General features: G+C 31.0%; 1 protein-coding gene across 5 annotated transcripts; it reads left to right on the top strand.

The window, feature by feature from the left end:
• Positions 1-6,242: 6,242 nt before the first annotated feature.
• LOC134273492 (uncharacterized) lies at positions 6,243-25,919 on the top strand. 5 transcript variants are annotated; one of them, XM_062755688.1, is made up of 12 exons: positions 6,243-6,401; positions 9,129-9,370; positions 9,830-9,882; positions 16,929-16,986; positions 17,081-17,120; positions 17,240-17,391; positions 17,496-17,572; positions 20,011-20,079; positions 20,427-20,468; positions 23,360-23,439; positions 25,444-25,559; positions 25,699-25,919. In XM_062755688.1, exons 2-12 carry the CDS (start codon positions 9,140-9,142, stop codon positions 25,810-25,812), a joined length of 1,032 nt encoding a protein of 343 aa, XP_062611672.1. In that variant the 5' UTR covers positions 6,243-6,401; positions 9,129-9,139; the 3' UTR covers positions 25,813-25,919. The 5 variants fall into 5 exon arrangements, with proteins under 5 accessions (XP_062611672.1, XP_062611673.1, XP_062611670.1 ...); XM_062755689.1 differs by having other exon boundaries at positions 6,381-6,401; positions 9,116-9,370; XM_062755686.1 differs by lacking the exon at positions 6,243-6,401 and adding an exon at positions 6,438-6,510.
• Positions 25,920-26,916: the final 997 nt, after the last annotated feature.

Genomic DNA, 26,916 nt, shown 5'->3' on the forward strand with positions numbered 1-26,916 from the left:
AGTCATCATTAAGTCAAATGCTGACAGACGTTTTCCTTACTAACTGTGAGTCCATTGTTTATACACTGAATTGACGACTGATTTTTCCGTTATTTCTAGATCATTAAAAGGAGCACACGGCGGGTGTGACCGATCAGCAGGGGATGCTGATTCCTCCATGGCACATGATCCCACCTCTGATGTTTTTGAGGTCCGTGTTTTTCTGCTCCTACTTTGTATTCGCAGCACAGTTAATGTTACAAATGGAAATATTGGCGATTTTTTAAGATAAAAAATACATACTTTATTAGTATGGACGATTCTTTTTAGGAATTCACTAATATAAAAAAATGTAATGTGTTTTAAATCTACATGTTGGGGACATTTAGATTTTTTATTTAGACTTGTCATGTGATTTCGACGTCACATGACTTTGACAATTACACTTGCAGTTTAGAGGTCATCTATAAATTTCAATATTGCAAGGGAATAACAAATTTAAAAATCTTAGTTTATTTTATAATCCTTTTCAACACTTTATGTAGTTTGTGAAAAGTGCTGCGAACCTACATAGATTCCTTTTTTTAATTGGTAAAATTTAATATTTTGGACGGCAGGTTGAATATTTTGCTGGTCAACTACATTTAATATACATGTAGCTATAATTAATTTATTTGCAAGATACCATGAGGTTTGCAGCACTTTTCAAATGATCGTTTGGGAAAAAAAACGTAGTTTTGCCCAAAAAGAAATCATTCTCACCTTTATATTAATGATATGTGGGAATCTGCAAAGTGATTTAATGAAGATGAATCAAATCCTCATATTGTAACCCCTCGGGAGGGTGGGACCAAAATAGGGGATTAAAGTTTTACATAAGAATATATAGGAAAAATCTTTTAAACTTTTCTGAGGAACAGCAGAAAATGATATGGAAGCATCCGTAGGTGGTTAAGATTTAGGTTTGTTCAGGGCCCCTGCGGGTAGAGTGAGGCCAAAATGTTTTACATTAGAAAAATACTTGAAAAAAGTATTTTTCTCATGTTTATGTTTAAATAATTTCTAAAGAATCCATTTTTGTCAAGGGATAAAGTTTAGAAATTGAACCGCAAAATTTATGTAAAGTGAAATTTGAACAATCATTTAGGTAATTAAAGGTATTGTTTTTATTATTATTTCTAGTAAAATTCAATATCTAAACATCTGATCTAACAAAATCAATTGTTAAATAATTAACATAGATGGACAGAAAATTGAGCAAAACCATAAAAAATTGTGTCCACCGAAATGAATATTGTCGTTATTAAACAAAAATGTAACCGTATTTGAGGTAAAATTATGAAACTAGAATCGTGTTTTGGCAGGTACTGAATTCAAGTGATAAGAATCTTGCTTATTTTTTAATAATGGTTGAACCTTTAATATGATACAGGTTCTTGTATGGGGGATTATCTTTTTGACGTTTAAACGAAAGATAGAAATGCTAGATTATATAAACATCGATGTGAACTGCAAAGGATTGTTGACCAAAAAGGGACATGGTACCTTTTGTGATATTCCCTTTGTCTGACATGAATTGAATTCGTCTTTTTCTCCCCAAATCATATATTTTAATGATATAATGTATCTATCTATGGTCTTCCCAAGCTTCTTATTTATTTTTCGTTTAAAATTTACGACAGGAAAATTTATGAAAACGTTGCGCAATTGTGAACAAGCGTCAAGAATATGATTTAAAGGTCATGAATTAAAATACATGTGTAAGTCAATCTTACATTTTAGATAAATCACGATTTTGATATTTTTTTAACGTTTATTGCGATTTATCGGTGTACTTGTAATGGCAATGTTAAATCATTGGCATTTTTTTTTTTTTTTATATTAAAAATGATAAAGAAGTTTATATTTGCTGAACATTCTAAGATCTCTCATTTTCAGCGTACAAAATTGGCCCAAACAAAGGGTTCTAAACATAGGTATGTTTTTAGGAGACAGAACATGTAAAATTAACCCTTGTTATTGGAGATGTAAAAGAAAGTCAAAAATATTTTGTTTTACCGGTTTGTCGTCTTGCCAGGTTTCTGTCTCCTCAATTTAGGTCTTTTATTTTATTTTTGAGCCATGATTTTACTTAATAGAAAGAAATTTACAATAGCTATGTTGCTTATCAGTATTTTTATTTACATTGGTTAACTCTGTATACCTATAAAAAAAATTTGCGCTGTTCAGAAGTATAACATATCTTTAAAGAAAAAATAATGATTGGGCCAAAAATTTCAAAAGTTCCAAAAATGTATTTTTTAAAACACATCAAACAGATAAATTCACTGACATGATAAAAATCTACAGCGTGTAGTATGTTCATTAAACATGAAAAAAAAATATATTGACCAAATCGCAAAATATCGGCGAAACCCCCATACGAAAAAAAAGTTCATGCGTATTCAGATGACTGCAAGTTTACGATCAGCTGACCGTCACTTGACTATTAGTTGAATTTTTGCCATGCAAAGGAAGGAGTGTTCAACTCATTTTCATGTAGTGAACGACTGTTGCATGCTCCTATATATTCATTACAGTTGATAATTAGTTGAATGATCCTTTTTCTTTGCAGTTGACCATTAGCTGATCACGTATCTATTTTCATTTCAGTTGCCCGTTAGTTGAATACATCTGTATTTTCTTTCCAGTTGACTATCAGTAGAATGTTCCTCTATTTCCTTTGCAGTTGACCATTGCAGTTCGGTATTCTTGAATACTACAGTACACGTAGATTGCATGCATGCATTTAAAAAAATGAAGCTACACATGTAACTGGGATCAAACACTTTCTGCGCTAAGCCTTATACATTAATTTGAAAGAAAAAAATCAGTGATAAAAAAAAATCCAAAAACAACAAGAGGCCCATGGGCCACGTCGCTCACCTGAGCACATTGGGTAGGAAATGAAAGCAGAAGTCACTTCAGTATTAGTAAATTTAATGGGGTACGGCGGGGTCATAATTGACGATCAAACTTTTACACAGGAATATATAGGAAAATCTTTATCAAAATCTTCTTCTCAAGAACCACTGTGCAAGTAAAATTGAAACTTATATGGAAACTTCCTCAGATAGTGTATATTCAATTTTGTTCAAATCATGACCCTCGGTGGAAGGGTAAGGCCGCAACTGACGATCAAAGATTTACATAGGAATACATTGGAAACATCTTTGAAAATCTTCTTCTCAAGAACCACTGGGCCAGGAAAGATAAAACTTATATAAAGTATCTTACAATTTATCTATTTTTTAAATTTCCAACATGCACATGGAGGCATTTATAAAAACGTTAAGCTGAATCGGGTGAAATTCGAGGCAGAATTCAGCAATTTCTTTTGAAGACGCTCTCCTCCTTCATAAAGTCTGGGAAATAAATTTGAAAAAAGTAAATACACCATAATAAAGGTCACGTGATAAATACTATTTGAGGCCGATTCAGACCTGAGTTCTTGACTTCGGTCACGTAATCAATATGATCGTGCCAGCAGCTTTTTTTAGCTTAATAATCCAGCTCATTAGGTGAATATTTTGCACCATCTCTATTGGTTTTATAGAAATCACCATAGGATTCATACATGATATATCAATATTTAAGAAGAATTAGCATCATCACCTTCTGTATCATTCTGTAGCATAGTCAGCATCCCTACACCTTTCCAAGAAGGTGCAACTAGACAGGAATTAACATCTTCTATCACATTTAATCTCCTTCTACTGTAAATAATAACATTACTTCAATTATAAAATCTAAATATCATCTACACTATTTGTATCTTGATTAGGTACCATCTAATTGATCAATTAATTAAGGCATCTTCTGCACCTTTCTCAGTACGTATTGTGTACCTTCAAATAAATAGAGATATCAGCACCTTGTTAGATCTACTAAATCGTCCACTAAGCATCAAGTCTAAACCCCGAGGTAAAATTACATGTATCACTTAACTTTGAACCTGAGCGGACATAAAGAGTGTGTTTGACTTTGTGATTTTTTACTTTAACAAGAAGCGCATGGGCGAAATCGCTCACCTGAGCACATCTACCAGAAGAAAGCAGAAGTCAGTCCTGTATATAAAAGTTATAGGGGCCTTGACATAGGTTCAACTGATATTTTAAAACCAATCTTCATGTTTACATTTACTAGGTAGTGCATCATCTATTGATAAGCAAACATTTGAACATCATTTGTTGATTAAAAAACAAGATACAGAACTTTAAGTTATTTATACATGTGTAATGTAAACAACACTCGTGCCTTGTTTTTGTTTACATGTAGAAAATATCATATTAATAACAAAATGAAATTCAGCAAATCAATAATAACTGTCAAATTGTCGAATGACACTAGCCTTGTTTACATAACAAAGGTTTGGAGCTCAAAATCTGTCTTGTATCTGGACAACTGGCATTCAAATTTTTGATAATCATCAGGAAAACCTTTATCTAAATATTTGTACAAATGGAAATTTTTTTTTTGAAATTTTAGCTGAGACTCTGTCCATGTCCCTTTAAACTGGGATAGATTTTTTTAAAAATAAGATTTTCTTTTGTATTACTTTGTAAAAAAAAAAATTGACCCCACTGTAGCCCCTCCTTACCAAAAGTGGTCATGATTTGAACAAATAATATACATTTATTATATGATGATGAGGTAGACATCAAAATTTCCTCGCCCATGAAAAATTATATTTCCAGAGGGCAACGACCGTGGGGAATATGATTTTATCATATGCGAAGAAATCATTGATTTCTAGATCATTCTTGAAATAAATTGTTTATTATACCGAATCAAAGACAATATAGGAAAGATAAAGGAAGATTCAATGAATAAAGTAAAAATTTTGTAAGTACAATATGAAACAGGTCTATGTTATACCACTAGCCGTGCTTCATAAAAAAAAATTGTGCCAAATCCTTGTGATTTACACACCAGAAACATTCAAAACCTACCCATGAGAACACTTTTTTAAGTAATTATATTTACACGTTTGAATCGACACAATCAACAAACGATAAACAAGGCAATCTGACTCATTCATTTCCATATCAGTCGTTGCATTGAAACATCAAAATCGTGAAACACGACGTTTTGGTGCAGGGCAAAAACAACGGTCACGAGACTGACTGACTCCACCAATAAGATCTTTTTAACTAGTGAATAATATTCACAACATGAGAACTATAAGTCAAAATGATCAAACATAGGTTTTCTGTTCTTGAAAATAAGATTTTTTTTCTTTTGTTTTCTTATGTTACACTTTGATCCACCATCATGACCCCACCATTACCCTGGGATTTGTAATTTAAACAAATTTGAATCTACACTACCTGAGGATGCATCCATGGACACTATCACTAATCATGGTATTGCTTTTCGTGAGAACGATTATTTGGAGAAAAAAAATTCTGTATATCTATGTAAACCCTATATCTCCTAATTGTAACCGCACACTACCACCGGTGAACATGATTTAAACAATCTTGAATTTAAGACACATCATACCTTTGAAGTTCTTCAGAAGATTATTTTTAATGTTTTTGCTTAAACGAATGCAAAAATTTGAACGTCTATTGTGGTCCCATCCTAGCTAGACCTACAAATAGCGGTCATGATTTGAACAAACATGAATCTACACCACCTAAGAATGATTCCACATGAGTTTCATCTTTCTTGATATTGTGGGTATTGCGGAAAAGATTATAAAACATTATTCTTTTATACTCGTATTTCTATATTAAAATTTGAAATGTCATTGTTGTTTCACCCTACCCCCAGGGGTTATGATTTGAACAAACCTGAATCCACACTACATGAGGATGATACCAAAAGAGTTTTACTTTCCTAGCCCAGTAGTTTTTGAGAAGATTTTTAAATGATGTCATTTTTTTACTATTTTGTTCTTCATTCCCTTTGGTTTTGATTTGATTTGATTTTCCTTCATCAAAAGGATAATTTGTGCCAAGTTTGGTTGAAATCAGCCCAGTAGTTCTTGTGAAGAAGCTGAAAATGTGAAAAATTAACAACAACACTTACGAAGGCTAAAGACGACAGCAACAACGACGGCAGAAAACAGACAAGACCGGATCACGTGAGTAAATATATTCTTTATTTATATTTTAATCATCTTTGTCATTTACTTGATTTCTGACAGGTACAGGAGGGCTTTCACACTTTGGAACCTTTTTTGTATAAAGAGTTGTTTGCCACTGGTTTCGATTAATTTGTATTTCAATATACACAGTTTTAGATATCGAAACGAAGTTTGAAAAGCGTTGTGACACGTGTATTTGGTCATTCATTGTACATATATAAATAGGTTTCCGAGAAGGTAGATTGCAAAATACTTTCGACACATCACACCTGCAATCGCTCACCCCAAGGTAAGAAATTTGTTTCGAAAGAAAAAGTAATGGAAAAAAAATTGGTTTAATGTGTTATCCTAAATTAAAACAAGGAATTAAATGCAAAACTGGTCTATCTTCTCAAAACGTAAGTTTTACTGTTACATGTTCATATAATTTTTTATATCAAAATTCTTCTTACTTAATTGTTGTTAATGTGGATCATTAAAAACAGGAATGAGAAATTTAACACTTCATTTATAATTAACTTACTATATGTATCTTGGGGTTTTTAACGGGTTTAATTTACAAAAAGAGTGATTTTTTATTTCAACGGTTTTTCTCTTTTAAATGGGAAAAATGCATTTTTCTGTTAGTTATATGTTTATTTGTTTTTTTTTTTTTGTTTGTTTGTTTTTTTGTTGTTGTTTTTGTTTCTTTTTTTTTTTTTTTTTGTTTTTTTAGCAGACTACCAATCTCTTATATATTTTAATTGCTAAGCTTGATTATTAAAATCAAACTCAGCTTCATTCCTCTTAAAGAATATAATTTAACCTTCAGTATATACACTGTATACGACAATGGCGAGTTTAAAAGAATGTAATGACATCATCTTAAGGGGGCCTAATGTTGTTGTAGAGCAGCATTATTTAACGTCGCAATAGCGACGTTTCTTTTATACGTTTGGACTTTTGCAACTGTTATATAGGTCTAACATTATTAATGTTAAATAACGTACTACACAATTTAAGAAAAGAAAATTTATCCATCATTATAACAATTTTATTTCATTTATAGAGTTTGTTAACATAAGAATTGTCTTCGGTTGGTTGCAATTTCAGTTGTGAAAAAAATATCTCAGTCTATGAAAGACAGATATAAGTGCAAAAATATAAAATAAAATTCAGCAAAGAAAGCGCGTTAAATAAGGTAACTGTGCTCAATTTCATGTTCAACATTAACTGTATTTTCTCGATAAAATTAAAAAAAAAGATTTTGAAAAAGAACTTGTAGCTATTTTTGTTTATTGATTGGTAGATTTAGGTGTTAAGCCATTCCTAAGTTCTAATAGGTGTTGGTATATACATGTACATGTAGCTGAATGAGAAAAGGGGGAGAGAAATAGAATACTGTAAATGTATTATATTTAGCGTGTACGATATCCGGACGGAAATTGATTTTTGAACACGTTAGTGTAGATTTCATTTAGCGCAATTTTTGATATTCTCTATTATGTTAAAATGTGAAAGACATTTAGTTTCGTACTTGACCTAGCGGAAGTTTCTTTCCAATAAACCCGCTAAAAAATATACAGCCAAATGTAATACGGTGACAGTAATAGCACTCAAAAATAAAAGAGTAATAAGTGATATAGTTGCTACTAATCAAAACATAATTTCTTCCGCGAAAATAGTTTGATGTTCAGATGTTTGTTACTGCTTACTTACTTGTGTCTTAGTGAGGAAAGGTCAATTTTTATGACACAAGGGTAGAAAGTTAAAGAAAACTTCATATTTCTTGTTTATCTTATCATAAAATATACTTTCTTCAATAAAATAAAAAAAATAAAATGATCAGCCACTGTCTTCAAAAAAATAAAAAATACAAAATTTTCACACAAATACTTTTTAAACATATTACCTATTATGTACGACGGAATTTTTAAAAATACAACAGGAAAAATGGAGTGATACTCAGATTGTGCTCGGTTCTTATTTTCATGCATAATGAATTACTATGAATTTGCTTTCATTTTTTAAAGATACAAGTAAAAAAAAAATATAGTTTGACTGTGATTTTAAAAAATTGGTTCTTTTTTAGCACTTTTTGGTAGAAAATTAATGTCTGTAAATAATCTATTTTTATCACTTCACACACGTGATCCAGTGTAAAATCAGCATATAAGGGTATTGATTTAATGCTGAAAAATTAAAGGCAAGTAGCATGGAAAGAAATAACAAAGTTTTGAAAATTTCATTTAAAGACTCCTCGGACACAGGTCTCCTTTAAGAAAAAATGGAAACCGATAAAAGTGAGAAATGATTTCAACGCAGACTTTTTCTATCGAGAAACTGTAGTTTAATGTATTTAGAGCATTAGACAGGCATACTTGTGCAAAAAAGTCAGACGGTTGCGATGGATAGGTCATTTGTCTGCTAAGTGTGAGTATTCGAAATATTCTAGGGTAGGTGTAGATCTTCTTGCAGATTTCCAAGCTTTGAGATGAATCGTAACGTTACATGACACCTTGATGTCTTAGGGCGATATCACCAATATCATAAATGTAAAGTTTGGTGGATTTGACAATATGTTCGTAGATATTTAAAATTTAATTTGTAAATTGATGAACAATGTATCAAGTATGAAAATCAACTGCAAATTTTAGGATTAAAGGGGTATATTACTTTTCAATGTAAATAACATGTTGACAAGTTTTCAGTAGAACCATTGTACATGTACCGTTGAAGCACATATATCTCTTTTTCACAATAATGTCAACATTGCAATATAGATAGTATATATGTATGATTTCATAATTACATAACTCTATTATTCTGTAAAAATTCGTGTGGCACATTTACGCCATTTTGCCAATTTTTAACATTTTTCATATAACCTACAAAATCTACAAAATATTTTTTCGTTGATAATTATACAATCAAATAGAAATTCAAGGAAATCAAAAAGTGTTTTGGTTGCAATACAACGACCTTTGTTGAAAATATACATAAAGATTTACAGATAGGATATAGTTTTATTTCTCAGACAATTCCACTATGGAGAACAAAGGGAGGCAAGATTATCTGTCCACACAACAATGGACTGACAATGATACGGGAAATAACGAAAAGAGACCTAAAGAGAAACATTGCGAAGATGAGCAAGGCAATCCTTCTAGAACGGTGGATATTGCAGATAACTCAGATATCAGACGTGAGCAAAATGGTAATGAGATATCAGGATGTTACAAAGATATGCTACAAAACAAAGATCTACCTGCAGCTGAGGTACAATTAAAGAGATATGAAACAAATATTCAGTAAGGACTTAAAGTGCCAAGTTTTTATTTCAACTAAATAAAAGATAATTTATAATGTAATAAAAATGTTAACTGTAGAGCTAATTGTAATGTTAACATAAATACTACATAAATGATATGAATTGTCTTGAAAAAAGAATCATGAAATGTTTTGGTTCTCTAGAATATGTTTTGCAGCTGTTTGTCGGAGGGTTCATTTGAAAAAAATGTATAGAGAAAATATAAATATTAATGAAGTGCATAATGCATAAACTACATGTTTGTACTGCAATTGAGTATTTGTTTAAAAGATTTATGTTTTCAACAAAAAGGTAACTCTGTTTTACCAGCAAAAAATATATCAGAATAGCAATTTAAATCCAAAATTCTTTGAAAATAAAATTCACTGTTTTATGAATTATGTTCGCGCCTTATTGATTACTTATAGGATTTTACCGTCAAAGATGATATAGATTTATCTGAAGAGGAACACCAACTCAGGTTTGAAATCCTAAACATAAATAATGTAATAACTGTATATACATGCAATGTATGTATGAAAAAGTTTTACAACACTTGTTTTTCGTTCTCGAAAAATACTTCTGTTATTAATAAATACCAGGTTATTTACAGCAAAAATGATTGTGGCTCTGATTCTACAGCAAAGTTTTCCTCAATACGAGGGTCGTTCAAAAATTACGCGGACTGTGCTATTATTTAATCTTACAGACGTCATATAGTTAAGAAAATTCACAGAAATATGTATCTCAAAGATTCCAATACATTTTGGGCAAAATTTTGGTATTTTAGAAAATTCTCCCAAAATTATCGCTGTGTTGATATCGCTGATAGAGAGATACAGCGCACGACAAAAAATTTGAAACAGAAACTTACGGAATCCAAAATTGAACTCATTAATTTTCTATTATTTGCGATATTTTTCGACAATTTTCTCAAATTTATCTTTATATTGTTTTATCATTATGTATTTTAATTTCTGATATGATATTTGAAGTATTTACAGAAATATAGAAATTTTTCTCCGAAGTGATTCATGTGAAAATGACTGTGAAAATGACGTCTCCTGAATTGACGGAGCACCACCTTTTCGTTAAATTATGTGTAATGCTCGAAGTATCGTCAACATAAATCCAAAATATGCATAATAAAACATGTAGTAAACTACATTTGCCTACAAATAGCAAATTGGAATTTTAGACCGTTTAAGCTTTGTAAAAGGGCTATACGGGAGGGTGGGAAGAAGGTTTTCGGCGAAAACTTTACTCGGACTGTAAAAAAACGTGATTGAAAGTTACCAATGACTCACCATATCTCATAAATACCTGCTGCAGTTTTTGGTTTTAAAACAAAAAAAATATGTTTTACCTGTTTTATAGATTTTAAGCTTATTGTTTCATAGATTTTAAGCTTGACAAAAAATGGTGTATGGATGTTAAGTAGATAAGGTAACTCAAACTGTACAGGAACTCTTGAAAAAAGTTGAGAAAATGCAAGCTCAGATATTTTATAATACCAGTGACGTCGAAGATTTGCTGCTCCGTGACTTAATAATATGTCCAGAAAAATCACCCAAAATTGATACCAATTTACAACATTTTGATATGAAATTTTGAAGACTATACAAGTAAAGATTCTTTTATGTTATGTGTGACATTTTGCCCGATTATGTCGTCAAATATTTTTTCTGTGCAACAAGTCCGCGTAATTTTTGAACGGCCCTCGTAAGAAACAATTTCTATTGTTTGAATAAATGCAGTGATAAATATCAAATAGGAGGGTTTTTTTTTGTTTTTTGTTTTTTAATCTAAAAAATGCACATTTTCTTTGTGCTGCATGAGTCTTTTATTCATAAGTATTTTTCAAACTTGCTTTTTTCAATTATAGAAATTACTTTTAAAAATAACATTTTATCTAAATGTTATTTAAACAAAGTCATGTCAAAGATTTTGACTGTTATATTTTTATTTATCTACGAAAACTACCTCTGCAAGGATTGATTGTTCAATATCATGAAAACTATTTTTTTTTCTGAATTTCAGTAAAAGCTCCTTTTTTAGGTATTCCATCCCAAATGGAACCAAGTCTCTATCTTTAAATGTCCATCAAGTACATAATACTCTAAAATCAAAATAAAGATTTATATAGTAAAAAGGATTTTCTGCGAGAATTGTTAAAATCTCATTAGCTAAGCGGTAGTTAATCAAAATATGTTGCATTGAAGCCATAGGAGAAAAGCGTTTTTATATTAATAAAATTTGGATAAGATAATAATCAAATACTGTGGTGGAAAGATGCATTGAATCAATAAAAATAAAAGACAACTACGAAAGCCTACAAGGGTCAAATTAGAAATTGAAGAAAAAAAAATTAAGTCGTAATAACGACTTTTTATCTCGTAATAACGACTTTTTAACTCGCAATAACGACTTTTTATCTCGTTATTACGACTTTTCATCTCGTTATTACGACTTTCTTAAGTCGTAATAACGACTTTTTATCTCTAAATACGACTTTCTTAAGTCGTAATAACGACTTTTTATCTCGTTATTACGACTTTCTTAAGTCGTAATAACGACTTTCTTAAGTTGTAATAACGACTTTTTATCTCGTAATAACGACTTTTTATCTCGTAATAACGACTTTCCTTAGTCGTAATAACGACTTTTTATCTCGTAATAACGACTTTTTATCTCGTTATTACGACTTTCTTAAGTCGTAATAACGACTTTTTATCTCGTTATTACGACTTTTTATCTCTAAATACGACTTTCTTAAGTCGTAATAACGACTTTTTATCTCGTAATAACGACTTTCTTAAGTCGTAATAACGACTTATTATCTCGTTATTACGACTTTTTATCTCATAATAACGACTTTTTAAAGTCGTTATAACGACTTTTTATCTCGTTATTACGAATTTCTTAAGTCGTAATAACGACTTTTTATTTATTTTTTTTTCCATTTGAAACATTTTTTTTAACTCGATCCTTCTTGGAGATAAAACGGAAACGTGCCCGGTATAACGGTGTCGTGCAGCTGAAAACGCGATGATTGTTTAGTTATAAAATTGTCAAAACAGTTGCACCAGAGTTTGACAATTTATTTATTTATATTTATTATTATCTGTAATTATTGACTATATTTGGACTTGTTTTGTTTACACACTTATAATCTAAATCATTATGCCGCTAAATTGAAGACATTAATGCTGTACATCGCAGAAATCATTCCAAAATATTATATATGATACATAAGCGAGTGTCGAAAGCAAACTGAAAGGGGGGGGGGGGCTAAACCAACAAAAAATGTTTGGGGGCTACTCATTAAGCCCCAATTATCAATGCCTAAGTAGGCTACATTATGTATTTATTTGCAAAAAAGGGGTTAAAATTGCTGTTCAAATGTACTTTTGCATTCCTCGTTCACAGACAAAAACTTTCAAAATATCAACGTGAAAGTCTATGCTATATATAAACAAATTACCATATATTGGCAACTTCTTTCCGTACCAGATTTAAATTAAACTACCACATCACCCTTATTTGGCTATATTGCAACAAAAAATGTTGGGGGCGGCAATGAACTTTTTCATCAGCAGGAAAGTTATGTTTGAGAAAATATTGGGGAAGCCTCCACCTCCACCCTGCAACGTGCCTGATAAGCAGATGATACTCATTTTCTTTTGTCAGTTTGATGTATAAATCAACATCACGAGGTGTTCATGAGTTTCCGTAATACGGAAAGGTCAAAAATAGCAAACTATTGAAAATAATCTTACTAAAAAAAGTCGTAATAACGAGATAAAAAGTCGTTATTACGACTTAAGAAAGTCGTTATTACGAGATAAAAAGTCGTTATTACGAGAAAAAAAGTCGTTATTACGAGATAAAAAGTCGTAATAACGAAATAAAAAGTCGTTATTACGACTTAATAAAGTCGTTATAACGAGATAAAAAGTCGTTATTACGAGATAAAAAGTCGTTATTACGACTTAAGTGAGTCGTTATTACGAGATAAAAAGTCGTAATAACGAGATAAAAAGTCGTTATTACGACTTAATAAAGTCGTTATTACGAGATAAAAAGTCGTAATAACGAGATAAAAAGTCGTAATAACGAGATAAAAAGTCGTTATTACGACTTAAGAAAGTCGTTATTACGAGATAAAAAGTCGTAATAACGAGATAAAAAGTCGTAATAACGAGATAAAAAGTCGTTATTACGACTTATTTTTTTTTTCTTCATTTTCTAATTTGACCCTTGTAGGCTTTCGTAGACAACAATTTTTTTTAACAGATAATATTTTCAAAATTAATTTTTTTTTTATTAATTTGAAATAGGGGGACACTTTTACGAAAATTCAAGGTTATAAATTAGGACAAATCCCACCCTAATAATAATAAATATGAAGTTTGTCTAAATGTACTGGTATTCAACAATTACACGACGTCTCCATATCGGTGAAATATTCTGGAGAGGGATGTTAAACAGTATACAATCAATCAACAATTACACGCATTTTATGTATTCATTTTCATACAATCTGTTGCTATTAGGATTGAATACATGTACCTTAAGGGGATGAAGGATGTATGGTCACGTGACTCAGTTGATTTACGTCATAATCTCTGATAAAATATGTACAAAACGAGATTGAAACCACAGTACTTGTATAATTTTTTTGACTGTTTGTTTGCGTTCACCATCTAGTATAAAAATATCTAAAAACATTCAAAATTTCTTGCAAATATTATCAAATTACGGAATAGATTAATCCACTCTGCCGTTTCCCTACTCTGCGCGTCCAGTGCGTCTTTGAAGTCATAGTGGATCTCTTAGTTCAGTAAGATCATACACGGTAAAAACGGTTAGTGGGTTTTGTCTTATTTCGCTTATTTCGGGAATGTGTGACGTCATAGTTGGGTTTTCCCGTACTCGAGAAATGTAAACATGACACGTTTTTCTCATGATCATGACTCGTTTAACTTTGCCCCGTGCAATATTGAGCTCAGCTTCACCAATCGATATTTTTACAGTTAATCAATACAATGACAACCTTGAACTTCGACGTAAAGAACGAGTGCACTTATGGGCCCCGGTAAAATGTGAAAAAATAAACAATCAAATTAAGCAAAATTTTTCATCTCAAATCATTAATTGATATCTAAACCATACGATTCAACAAATTTTACCGCTGAAATCCACGAATATACAAAGAACAAAAGTATACAATGTTGTAGGGGTCTGCCGACATTTGTGATTTTCTATAGTAAATCGAGAACAGTCACTCATTTTAGAGCTTTTGTTAACCATGAGCCTAACGTTGTGCAAACTTGTGCGAATGACAAAAGACGTATAATACATTTATAAAACTTGTGTGAAAGTATGAAATTTGCACACGATTAGGCTCGTACTTAAAATTTTGAAAATGTATAAAAAGTACAATGTTTTTTCTATAGCAAGTGAGAGCTATTTACCTGTATGACCCATGTTGAACCCACAAGTAGAATAAATTATTTAAAATACTGATAGTCAAGTGAGTTCTACCCAGGTAAACATTCCTCAAAAGTGCTCACTGTAAACAGTAAATCATAGGCAGGTGTTGTTTCAGTAAGTCAAAGTCATGCCGCTTAGAGATGTTTGTGTGTATTTGTTTTTTAGAACACGGGAGGGTAAAGAGAGCTTAATGTCGTTTATAAAGTGTCAAACATTTTTAACCTTCAAGCAAGACAATAAAACAGGTATTGAAAGCCACCTATAACACTCCTTTTTAATTTCGAATTCAATGGAACTATTATAATTGTAATTTTTCAAATGCAAGAGTACCAATTTCTTAGTTTAATCATTTAATTTAGCAACAGGCAACTACACAACTTCATTCAATATTTTTAAAAACAGGTTTGGCGCAAGACATATCATTCCGCAAACGCGCCCGACTATGATCCACCATCAGATTGTTCAAGTATCGATTTAAATATCTATTCCCTTTGATTTACATAAACGAAACTAAAAGAAGGTTCAGTAAGACTTTTCCGGATTTTTAGGATGTCCAAAGGCATTCAAAAATATTCAATTGTTTCATATCCATGCTGATTTAGGTGCTGCTTATCGTGCTTTTTAATTAGAATTATCCACTAGTATCTAACTATTACCAACGCAGAAAGATTTAGTAATAAATTCTGAAGTAAAATGGCACATAAAAAGGGCCCATTAAGTATTGCTTAAGTGCACTTGTCCTTTTCAAATATTGAATGATAGGATTTTTTGCAAATTAATTTTTTTATGGTTTAAGTTGTCCTAAAAAAGTCGTAAATTTCCGTCTCCAGATGTGGTGTTACAAAAGAATCTTGCTTTTTCGAATTTTTAACCCTATTCATACTCTAAAATATTTTAAAAGACACATTTCCGCTGGTATATTTTTTATCTATGATGAAAAATTTCAATTATCGACCGAGTAATGGACCCAGAAACACGGAGAATAAAAACTCCGCTCAGACACTGTGGGGTATGGTATTTGTCACTCAATATCTCAGAAATAAGTCTAGAAACCTATTGATATGTCTGCTTTATAGTATGTAGGACATTCTAAATAAAATATATACAAAATATGAAAAAAATTAAATGACAGGTATTTTTTCAGCTAAAGGTCCTTCATCCCCTTAAGGTTCGAAACTTACCAATTATGTTTTAGGTATTAAAGACCTGTTAAAATTGTATATGTAGATATTAACAGTATTGCAATTGCTTGACTTGCAAGAATAAGTGTACGTTGATTATTTACGTAGTGTGCGAATATTTTTCTATATTATGCAATGAAATTTACACTGTATGAAGATAAGGAACAGCTCAAAATTCTTTTAAAACAAAACGAATCAGGAACAGAAAAAAACCCATTAAACATCAGGATCAAGTGACATGGAGAAACGCCCTGTGCTCCATGACATTATCAAAATATAACTTAAAACTCGCACTGGTTTTACATTATATGAAAGTTAATGGAAAACACATGTTAACAAATAGATATTCTTTAATCATAATTTATGATAAGGAAACTGCATGTTATCGCATGACTTAAATATCATTGAAATATCCTACTACATATATACCCAATTTTAATGCATTTTAAATGTGAAAAGTCCGCCTCTTTATCTCCATTCATTTTTATTGTCGATAGGTGCAATGACGTTTAAAAACATTTACATGTAGGAATAATAAAATCAGTGGCAATTTTAAAGTGGGTCATTTTTTTCGCCTTAAATTCATTCGATATTTATTTTTTTTTTATTTTCTGGTTATTCTATTTTTCTTTGATGTCAAAGTTAATATTGCCATTTCCTTACGTGATGCATAAAATTCATTTAACAAAAATTCAATTTTATTTGACTTTGGGAGTAAGAAAAGCATTATAATATAGTGCAAAATACCTTATTTTTGCAATGTCATTGTAATAGTGTCTTATTATAATTAAAACGTGTTTTTAAGTAACAAACGAACTAGGAATTAATTCTCTTGTCTACATCTTTTAAGCAATGATGATAATCATGTGAACCCAGAGATCCTTGAAGAAGAAGAAGAAGAAGAAGAAGTAAGTATCATTTCTAGGAAAATTGTTCTGATAACAATCCTCATTGTTTTTTTTTTTACATGGGTTGATTTTATGTTGTATTCTGTATTTTCAGATACCAATTATGAGACCCAAGAAGGATTCTACATTCCTTGGTATAAATTCCAATTTCTACGAAGGTTTCTTCTATTAAAATGTAAACACAACAATTTGCACACATAAAATAATCTACTATTTCTATAACTTTTTCGTTGAACTTTACTAAATTATACAGATCATCGAGTGAGTTGCCAAGATCTTGGTAAAGGTGAATACGAGGGATGGCTCTATAAAATGAATGACAAAAAGGGCTTTCTATCCGGACAATGGAAGAAATATTGGTGTGTTATAAAGAATGGAGGAATGTACATTTACATTAAGAAGGAGGTAATGTAAAGCAAACAATTAGTTTTTAATAATTACACTAATATCAAGTAATTTTACATAGTTGATTATAGTTGAGAATGATTAATTTAATGTTTAATTTTTAGGATACACAAGCAAAATTAGCACCTTCATTGTCTGTATTTGAAGTTTTGTCAATCCAAGACGTCAGGCTGAAGTACTTGTAAGTGTAAAAACAAGTGTAGCAAAAGATAAAACTAAGGAAGGACAAGGATAATAAGGATTTATATTGTGTCTATCTTATAATTTCCTAATAAAAGTATGGAGAACAAATAACTCCGTCAATTAATGTCTTGAGTAAGATCCTAGATAAAACCCTTGGAAGTTATATGTAATTGATTTATATAAATATGAAATATATAGACGAAGGATAGAATTTATGAAGAGAAAAATAAATTCATAGGAGAATATAAATTCTCAAGTCGTTTTCACAAAACTACTCGGAAGTGAATGGATTCTTATCAACGTTATTGTTTCACCGGCTACAATTTCTTAACTTATTTCAATGTTTATACATATTTTCATTAAGCTGATTTCTTAAAAAAGAAAAAAAAGGAAACTAACCTAGAACCTAGCTCGTTTCAAGGCAACAAGTAGATATTCCGTCTTATTTAACCGGAAGGGATGTCACTATAAGTTAAATCAAAGGTGTCTCTAGTCTCTTCAATCCTTCAATACCCAGTGACTTGGAATCCTGTTCAAGCCATTTCTGATTACTCCTGGTTGGACCGGAAGTGAATCCGATGGACGAAATATTTTCTTGGGGTAGGGGCAAAAAATCTAAATTGTTAAAATCCGGGGTAGGGAAATCTGGTAAAGAACTGCATCACCAAAGTTACTCAGGTGAGCGATGTGACCCATGGGCTTACTTGTTTTTTTATTTATTTATTTTTATTGTTAAGATCACATGAAAGTTTAACATTGCTTTTGTTTGTTCAAGATTTTTTTAAAGAAATTATTGACAGGTAAAGAGATATTGAAAGTTGAAATTCTGGGCTCTACCCTTTTTTGACTACTCAGCTATGCTAAGGACCCAAATGGAAAATGTGGTCTAAGCACATTGTTTTAATATGTTTTTTTTTTTTTTTTAAAAATGTTACAAATATTAATGTGAACCGAATATCTGTAGAAAAGCAATCTATAATGGATAGGGTTTGTCCGTACACAGTCCCAAATAATCAGTTGTTTGTCACCTGACCAGAATAAAAATAGAATTGTTAATTATAAACTGAATGTAAGAAATGAGTATAGTGCATTAGCGTACCCTTGTTTTGAGGGAAAGAAAGGAAATCAACATTATAAAATGTTTATTTCCTCTACGCAAAAAATGCTTGGAGCTAATCTGTGCTGTTCTGCAAGTACTGAAAAGTTTGCCAAAAATAAGTAAAAGACCTTAAAAAGGCCAAATCTAGTTGAAAATTACGGAAACGGAATGATAAAAAAAATAATTCTTGGAAATATACTTGTACGTATCATATTTAGAAAAATTAGAATGATATTTTGTTACCTTGCCTTTATTGTACGTATCGTACAAATGGGGGCATTTTCAAAATATGCATGGACAATTTTTCGTGTTTTTTTATACACATACTAAAACTACCCAATAAACAAATGAATTAACAAATTTGAAAAAAAAAATGAAGAAATATTTTGTTTTTCACAGACTTACAATTTCCGATTCACTACACTAATGCGTTTGTAACTGAGATCCATGTTTTCTAAACGTCCACGTCTTTGTTGTCGCTTTAAAAACTGCATTCTGTTATCTCTGATATTTTCTTCATTGTCATATTGTTAACTTTATGATAGAGTGCTCACTTTGTCGGACTTAAAATTCCAGGTTCTTTCCTGCAAATTTTGATAGTGGGAACAAAACATCAGACGACAGAAATACGTCATAAGAAAGATACATAAGATATGACACCGGTGATGAGCGTTTATACCGGTGTATGTAGCAAGAGGAATAACTCTCAAGTGTTTGTTAACAACGACGTTGATATAAGAAAAGATCCGAGACATAAAACAAATTAAGCCTTTATGTTATACGAAAACTTTGACTAGAGACCGTATTAATGTATTTCATAATCTCAGAAATATCTATGGAATTCAATTGGGTTAAAAGAAATCTTCCTCGTTTTCAAGTCACAGGATTCCGAACCATAATATCCTCTACATCGTCAGTTCTGTTTGAAACCGACTGCTGTTTAAATCAAATGTCTCAAATGTCTTTCAAAATAAATTTATTAAATTCTATATTCTTACAAAGATACAATGGAGTTTTATGAAAAACTTTTTTGGAACAGCATTAAGTGTAAAGCTTGATGTATTAGCGTCTTCAATGCTGCATACACGAACGCGGCCTAACAACTTTGTATTTTGTATAATCTTACGTCTGCGGTCTTTCAAATGAAATGAAAAAATAACGATTCCTCATGTTACTTCAGTACGGTAATGAATCTCAACTTATTCAGATTTTTCCTCTTCAATCTTGCTATTTTTTCTAATTAGGAGTTGAAAACAATAATATAACATGCTTTATAGAGATACCTACTAATGATATGAAACTATTTTTGAATTGATGACTTTTTTTTCAATATATAGTGCGTTCAAAATCTTCAATTCTGGATCATCGCTTGTTTTTGGAACAGGAAAAGAAAAGGATAGAAATGAGTAAGTGGTGCTATGAAAGGGTTATTAAAGCTGAAATAAAAGAAATCTATTTAATTGTTAAGATTCACTAGAAAAAAATGATATTAAGCAATTAATTAGTTGTGTAATTTGTTCGAATTCCAATATAAAATTAAAAGATGGACACTACATGCAATTTTATTTCAATAATAACATCTCAAATAATAGTATCCAAATAACAAAGTTCAGTCGCAGGATAACTAAGAGACAAATTATATATAAAAATATTTTTAAAAGAATTTTATCTGTATCTTATCAATATTGGTTTCAAAGTTTTAAGTTACATGCAACAAAGTTCTGATTTTTTTTTTTAAATTTTATTGTTTCAGATGGATAAAACAGATCAGGATTGCTGCATATTCACCTCAAAGGTAGATTAAGGCTTCCCATAGTATTTTCAGGCACTCTATACATTCACTTTCCTAAGAATCTACGAAAATTATCCTTGAATAAGGCGATTTTTTTTTTATTTTCCTAATTTTTCAACCAGGCTGTTGAAATTTTCTTTTTAATTTAAGTTAGAGATTGTCAAATATGCTGACGTTGGGCGGTAATTATAAATATCAAGCAGCATTTTGTTGAGCAGTGTATGACGTCAGTGGTGTTTCAAAAGCTGATTTGCTAGATTCGTTCACCTGGGAGAAAAATATTATTTATAGAGATATTTGATAGAAATTTTTATGCATTATTCAAAAAATGTTGATAAGTTAGTATGCCATTTTTTAACTCAAGTTTTTAGTCTTAGTGAAACAGAAGATATTATTGATCAAGTTTTGTGGCACAGTCCTCGCATGACTTTTTGTAATATATGGAGAAAAAGAACAAAAGTCCATTAATCAATACAAAATAGGAGCAGAGCAAAGACGGAACTCCAATACATCAAAAATGGGATCAGGTGCCATAGGGGAGTGAACATCTCCTGCCAAAAGGTCACACCCATCGTGTGCTCCTTGTCATGTTCGGGAAAAAACGAAAAGTCTGTTCTCAATTCCTTGTGTATATTATGGATTAACAATAAGTATGTAAAACGTCAGTTACCATTTGACTAAATGATACATTGTATTTGCTGACAAGGGGGTTGTATTGCCCATCGAACTGACGAAATGATGACTTTAATTGAGACTGCTGATATTCTTGTTTCATTATTTTGTTTATCAATAATTTATCTCGTTTCAAAAACTGTACATACGATTAGAGCTTGCTCTTGCGTATTGAATCAACTGAGAGATATTATAAATCCCGTATACAGGTGATGAAGGTTTGGAATGTCATTGAAAACGTTAGGTTTCATGATGGGGATTGTGTCGTTATCTAAATAACTTAATTAATCTGCATGCATATGTGATTTAGAAAGCTTTCGCAGAATTTATTTGTCTTCAAAGTTTCTTTTTAAATAAAATACGTATACCAGGCCCGGGATCATGAAAAATCTTAAGCTTGAGTTATAAACTTTATCCGGTGTTGAAATTTTGTCAACGTCAAATATTCCAGAATGAGAATATGACGTAAAAATGCATCACAAAAGTGATGTGATCTTCAAATATAGAGAGTTTGTCGACTATCCATAAACACTTTACAGGCTTTATGCTCTATGATCACAGGGCCAGAATATTAAAAAAAAAATCATAGCGTCATAACCTTTCATTGATTTTTGTAATAAGCTCATTGAAAATGCTTTCGGGAAAAATACACTTGAAAACTATTTCATTCATGTACCCTTATAAGAGTAAGAGAATTAAATATGTGATATAATATTAAAAGAATCTGCTGCAGCCAAGTAATGGAATTCATGTGGGATGTTTTGTGAAATTATGTAAACATTGTTTGTTTTAAGACTGATTCCGTCTTAGAAAAATATGTGTTGGATTTCTTTTAATTCAAATCATGATATTAATAATAATTTATCATACATGTATTATTATTACAACATATTTTTTGATTTTTAAATCATGATTTAAATTTTCAAGGATTTAGGAACAAATACCTCTGATTTTTAACATGCTACATATATACATGTACTTTTGATAATATTGCCAAGAGAACTGTTTATGTGAAATGTTTCATTGTTCCATGGACATGACTTCAAAATATGAAAATCAAATTCAAAAAAGATTGGGCAACGATTGATTGATTGATTGTACGTTGTTTAACGTCCCTCTCGAGACTCTTTCACTCATATGAAGACGTCTTCACTTGCCGGTGAAGAGTTGCAAATTCTGTCATGTACATGGCTCTTACGGCCACTGAGAAGTAAGGGATCTTTTTTGTGCTAACACCTTCTGAGACACGGGACCTCAGTTTCTTTATATCCGAAAAACTACGCCAAAGAGTTGCTTTCGAACCCTCGACGTAAGGATCAACTTCTTAAACGCACTGTGCAACGAGTGTTTTGAACACCCATAGGTTCAGGAAAGCTTTAATTTAGCTGCAATTTTTCAAGACTAACGAACAGAAAAAATTCTATTGTTTAACACTGGATTCTTAACTTTTGTTGAGGTTTGAAAAGATATAGAAAAGTAGTTTCAGTGTACTGCAGTGTACTGTAAACGTATTATATTTGGCTGTGTATTATTTTTAGCGCCTTTGGTGGAAATAAACTCCCGCTAATTCAAGTACAACGCTAAATGTCTTGCAATACGCTCATAAATAAGAACATTAAGACATGCGCCAAATCAAATCTACACTAACTTGTTCAAAAGTCGGTTTCCGCAAAATATCTTACACACCAAATAATATGTTGACGGTGCGACCGTTATGGCGAGCGCAGATGTTTATTTAATTAGAATTTAAATTGGGCTCGTAAATCAAACTGCACGTGACATTTGAGGTGTCTAGACTCTGACGTCACATGACGTCGAATGTAAGTTACATTTCCCCAAAAGAACCCTGAACAGTGCTGAAAATAAATGAAGAATGTTTCGTTTGCTATTTATCTTCAATATTTCTCCATTAAATCAGGGCATGTTTACTTTTAGTACTTTTGCTACTATTCTCACGAGAACGTAGCTTTAACGTAACTTAAACAAGTGATGCATTGTGGGTCAAAATTACGGCATCAAAAAATTCTATCGAATGAATGTGCAGTAGTCCGAATTTTCTCTTCGCACAGGCGTTGCTTTAAGAGCTCGCAGTGACGAGCGTCGCTTCGCGACGCTCGCTGCGCTCGCTATAATACATTTACTCTATATGTTTTGTTCTTTTAAACGTGTCGAAAATGTTACTGATAATAAATACTTAATTTGTATTGCGTTTTACAATGTAGATCAATGACACTGCGTAAAAGGGATGCTGTGACATCTTATGTAGAAGCTACGGACAAAGCTACAGGGGATGTTGTGTTAGGTATGTTACAATCATAAAAAACTAATATTAAACAAGGGAAGAAAAGCATTTGCCCTGAATGCTGTTCAATTTCAATCTGTATTTATAAAGTTTATCCGCACATGAAGTACATGTACTGTAAAGTGCTCAACGACAATTACTTTCCTTTTATTGGACATTGTACCTGAGATGCTAAACTTGATTTACACTGAAAGAAATACCTACATGTTTAACGAGTGTACCTAGTAAATTGTTCGTCGTGATTAGTAATCATTCTGTTAACAGTGGCTAAGATAGTCAGTAGTAGGTGTCCCGTGGACCGAAGGTCGTATATACACACACAACAAAACTAACCAAAAAAGTGTTCACTTTAAAAAAAAAGGAATCACTTGTATTTCAAAAACAACATGATAGAATTGTATATTTTTAAAGATATTACGACCAATGAGTTTTCTAAATAATTGTGAAAGAAAACCACTTATCGCCGATGAAAACCAATTATTCCATTTGAATAAAATTCATTATGAGACCAAATAATTGACATAGTTTGGACCAATAACTTGCAGAAAAGGCAGGAATAATTGCTACTTCAAAACATTCATCCGATTCAAACAAAACGCCCAAATCGTTAAAACCTGAGTGTACCACCAAAGGGCATTTGATTTTTTTTTAACAAAGTGAAAAATTCTTCGTACTTATTTCCTTCTCCAAATTTCAGTATTCTTTGCTATCGTTCAAGTAGAATAAATGGTGTCATTTTTTATAGCTCTGTATACTGTTGTTGATATAACCATGTCTACACGTTCATAACCCAGAAAACATGATATTTCTTTGAAAGGGGGCCCTGTCGCCCAATGCCGCGTCTTCAGGGAGATATGAGGGTTGTTCGAAAAGTTCGTGAACGATATCAATCTTCGTTATATTATTCACTAGCAATTTAATCTAAGCACAATATAATATGTAGAAAAAAATTTGTTGATGTGTGAAGTTTAATACCATTCGATTTAACAGAAATCAGTTTACTTCATTTTATATCAACATGTTTTGAACTCGCGGAGCACACTTACATGAAACGGCAATGTAACGTCAAGAATTTCTAAACAAAATACTATCCCTCTACATTTTACACAGTATAAACCAATACCCACTTATTGAAAACCCCTTTTCATTAATCATAAACATTCTTTTCTCACAAATTGTTCTCGATGCATAATTTCCTTGCCTTAATTTATCTTATTACTTAACTCTGTTTTCACAAGATATGCAACTCTGAAGCGCCCATGTCTTTCCTTGACGTTCCAACTTTTTAAAAGTTTTTGTTCAGATTTTTACAGTTAAATCAAAGCTTTATAGATTGTTCTCATCCAACACGGAGTCTCTGTCACTGAAATATTGCTTGTACTACATGTATTTGTAAACACATAATTCAATACAACTCGCTTTTGACATTTTTTGAAGTTGATTGTTTTTAGTAGCTTGATTGTAGATTTTCAGCATGCAATAAATGTTGGCATAATCCCATTCATGGACAAAACGCTTGGAGTTTCTCAAAAATGACGGAGTAAGGGCATTACCAGAGGAAGGGGATTGGCGATAATTGATGATGTGATAAAATATTTTTAAAAGATTTATGCAAATTTCCCAGTATATTTGTTCAGGTTTTTTCCTAACAGAGTAAAAAATATAGTTTTTCTTCAATTCTTTCTTTTTTTGAAAACACATTTGACAACAGACAGAGAGCGAGAGAGAGAGAGAGAGAGAGAGAGAGAGAGAGAGAGAGAGAGAGAGGAGGGTAAAGATCGAAAAAGAACAAAAATAATTTGTAAAAGACAAGGTACTTAAATAACACAAATATACTTAGGGATGATAGCTGACAAATGTCATAAAATCCTATGTGATAGGACTTTGAGTTTGTCAATTTCATTGTATTTTAGAGTTTTTTTCTTTCTTTCTTTTCTTTTTTCTTTTTTTTTCTTTTTTTTTTTTTTTTGAACGATTAAAATGATTTTTTTTTTAAATCTACAGAAGGTGCACGTAGTATTAATTGGACCTTGGACAATTTCCGTAAGCTAAAAGAGAACTTTGAAGAAGTAAGCACAGAAATAAGAAGAAAGAAATATCATTTGAAAGAATTATTTGAGGTTCTTATGCTTTTATGCTTATACCTGTATATTTGGTATTTTGAATATGTTTCTAAAATGACGAAAATCAAAGAAACAATCAAAGTTGATCATTATTGTTTTCATTTATCCCTATATTTGTTTATTCCTATCATTTCAGAATAAGATGTCAGAACTTCAGAGCAAGGAGTTAGAACTCATGAACATTGAAGACTTGCTTGAAAGTGGAAACATTGAACTCTTAAGAGAAAAATTTAAAAAATGGACCTCTTAAAAGTAAAAAAAAAAGTATTTTATGTATCACAAATTTTTCAACTGGTAATTAAAGAGAGATGAATCGTTAATTTTCAGTTTTATCTGAATCTTATTCACAAAACTCACGTGCACTTAAAATAAGTACATAATTTTTTTATCTATTTAATTACTTACAGTAATTTTTTCTCTACTTTATTTTAAATCTACATGCAGCTACTGAAATATTAAATGAATAAAAACCGAAACAATTAAAAGGCTTCAAAAGTATCAATGAATATGAAATTTAGAGTTAAAACATATTCATGATTCATCGATCCCTCTAAAAGACTTGGTGTCTGCAAAGCATGTGATAGGTATTAAAGATAATTTTTCAATTTTTGTCAGTCCTGTTTTTTTTTTAAGATAAAAGCAGAAACATATAAAAATCATTATGAAAATACAAATATATTTTCGAAAAGCATGTTACATGTCTGTATCAAATCACAACATACTTTTTTGTAAAAAAAAAAAAAAATCGAAAGAATGTCTTTTTATAAATTGTTTTAAAGGGAGTATCCAAATCAAATCATTTCTCAAATTAGGTTTAGGTCTCTAAAAAGGATCTTTATGATCCTTATCATAATTGAACTTTATATAAGTTTATCTTACCTGTTAGAATCGTGTTTCTATTTCATATGAAAACTTTGTTACTATGAATTTTTCTCCATTAATATAATTGCGACTTTCACAAGAATACAGGACACTTCATATAGTTTCTTTCCTATTTTGATTTTAATTTTTTTTTTTGTATTTTATATCTTTTTGCACTTTTTGTACTTAGAATTACTAATAATTCCTAAAATTATGTCTGTTTAATTATTATTTTGGATCCTTTTCATAATTACTGAAACTACATAAAAATATTAAAATACATGAAAATACAAGCTACAAACATCAACGTAGTTGGAATTTTTTATAATCGGTTCCATATTGCAGAGACAAGACTTTCATTAAAACCTGTAAATTATATCTGTAGATTCCTTAATATACATGTATGCAAAGGAATAAATTATTGTATACTTTCGAGAGAAGCACTAATTGCTTGGTAAAATAAGTAGCTTTTACTTTTATCTCTCATTTGTAT

This window comes from Saccostrea cucullata, unplaced genomic scaffold, assembly GCF_032062105.1.
Source record: "Saccostrea cucullata isolate Sc308-1 unplaced genomic scaffold, CSIRO_AGI_Scuc_v1 ctg223, whole genome shotgun sequence".
NCBI classification, from domain to species: Eukaryota; Metazoa; Mollusca; class Bivalvia; order Ostreida; family Ostreidae; genus Saccostrea; species Saccostrea cuccullata.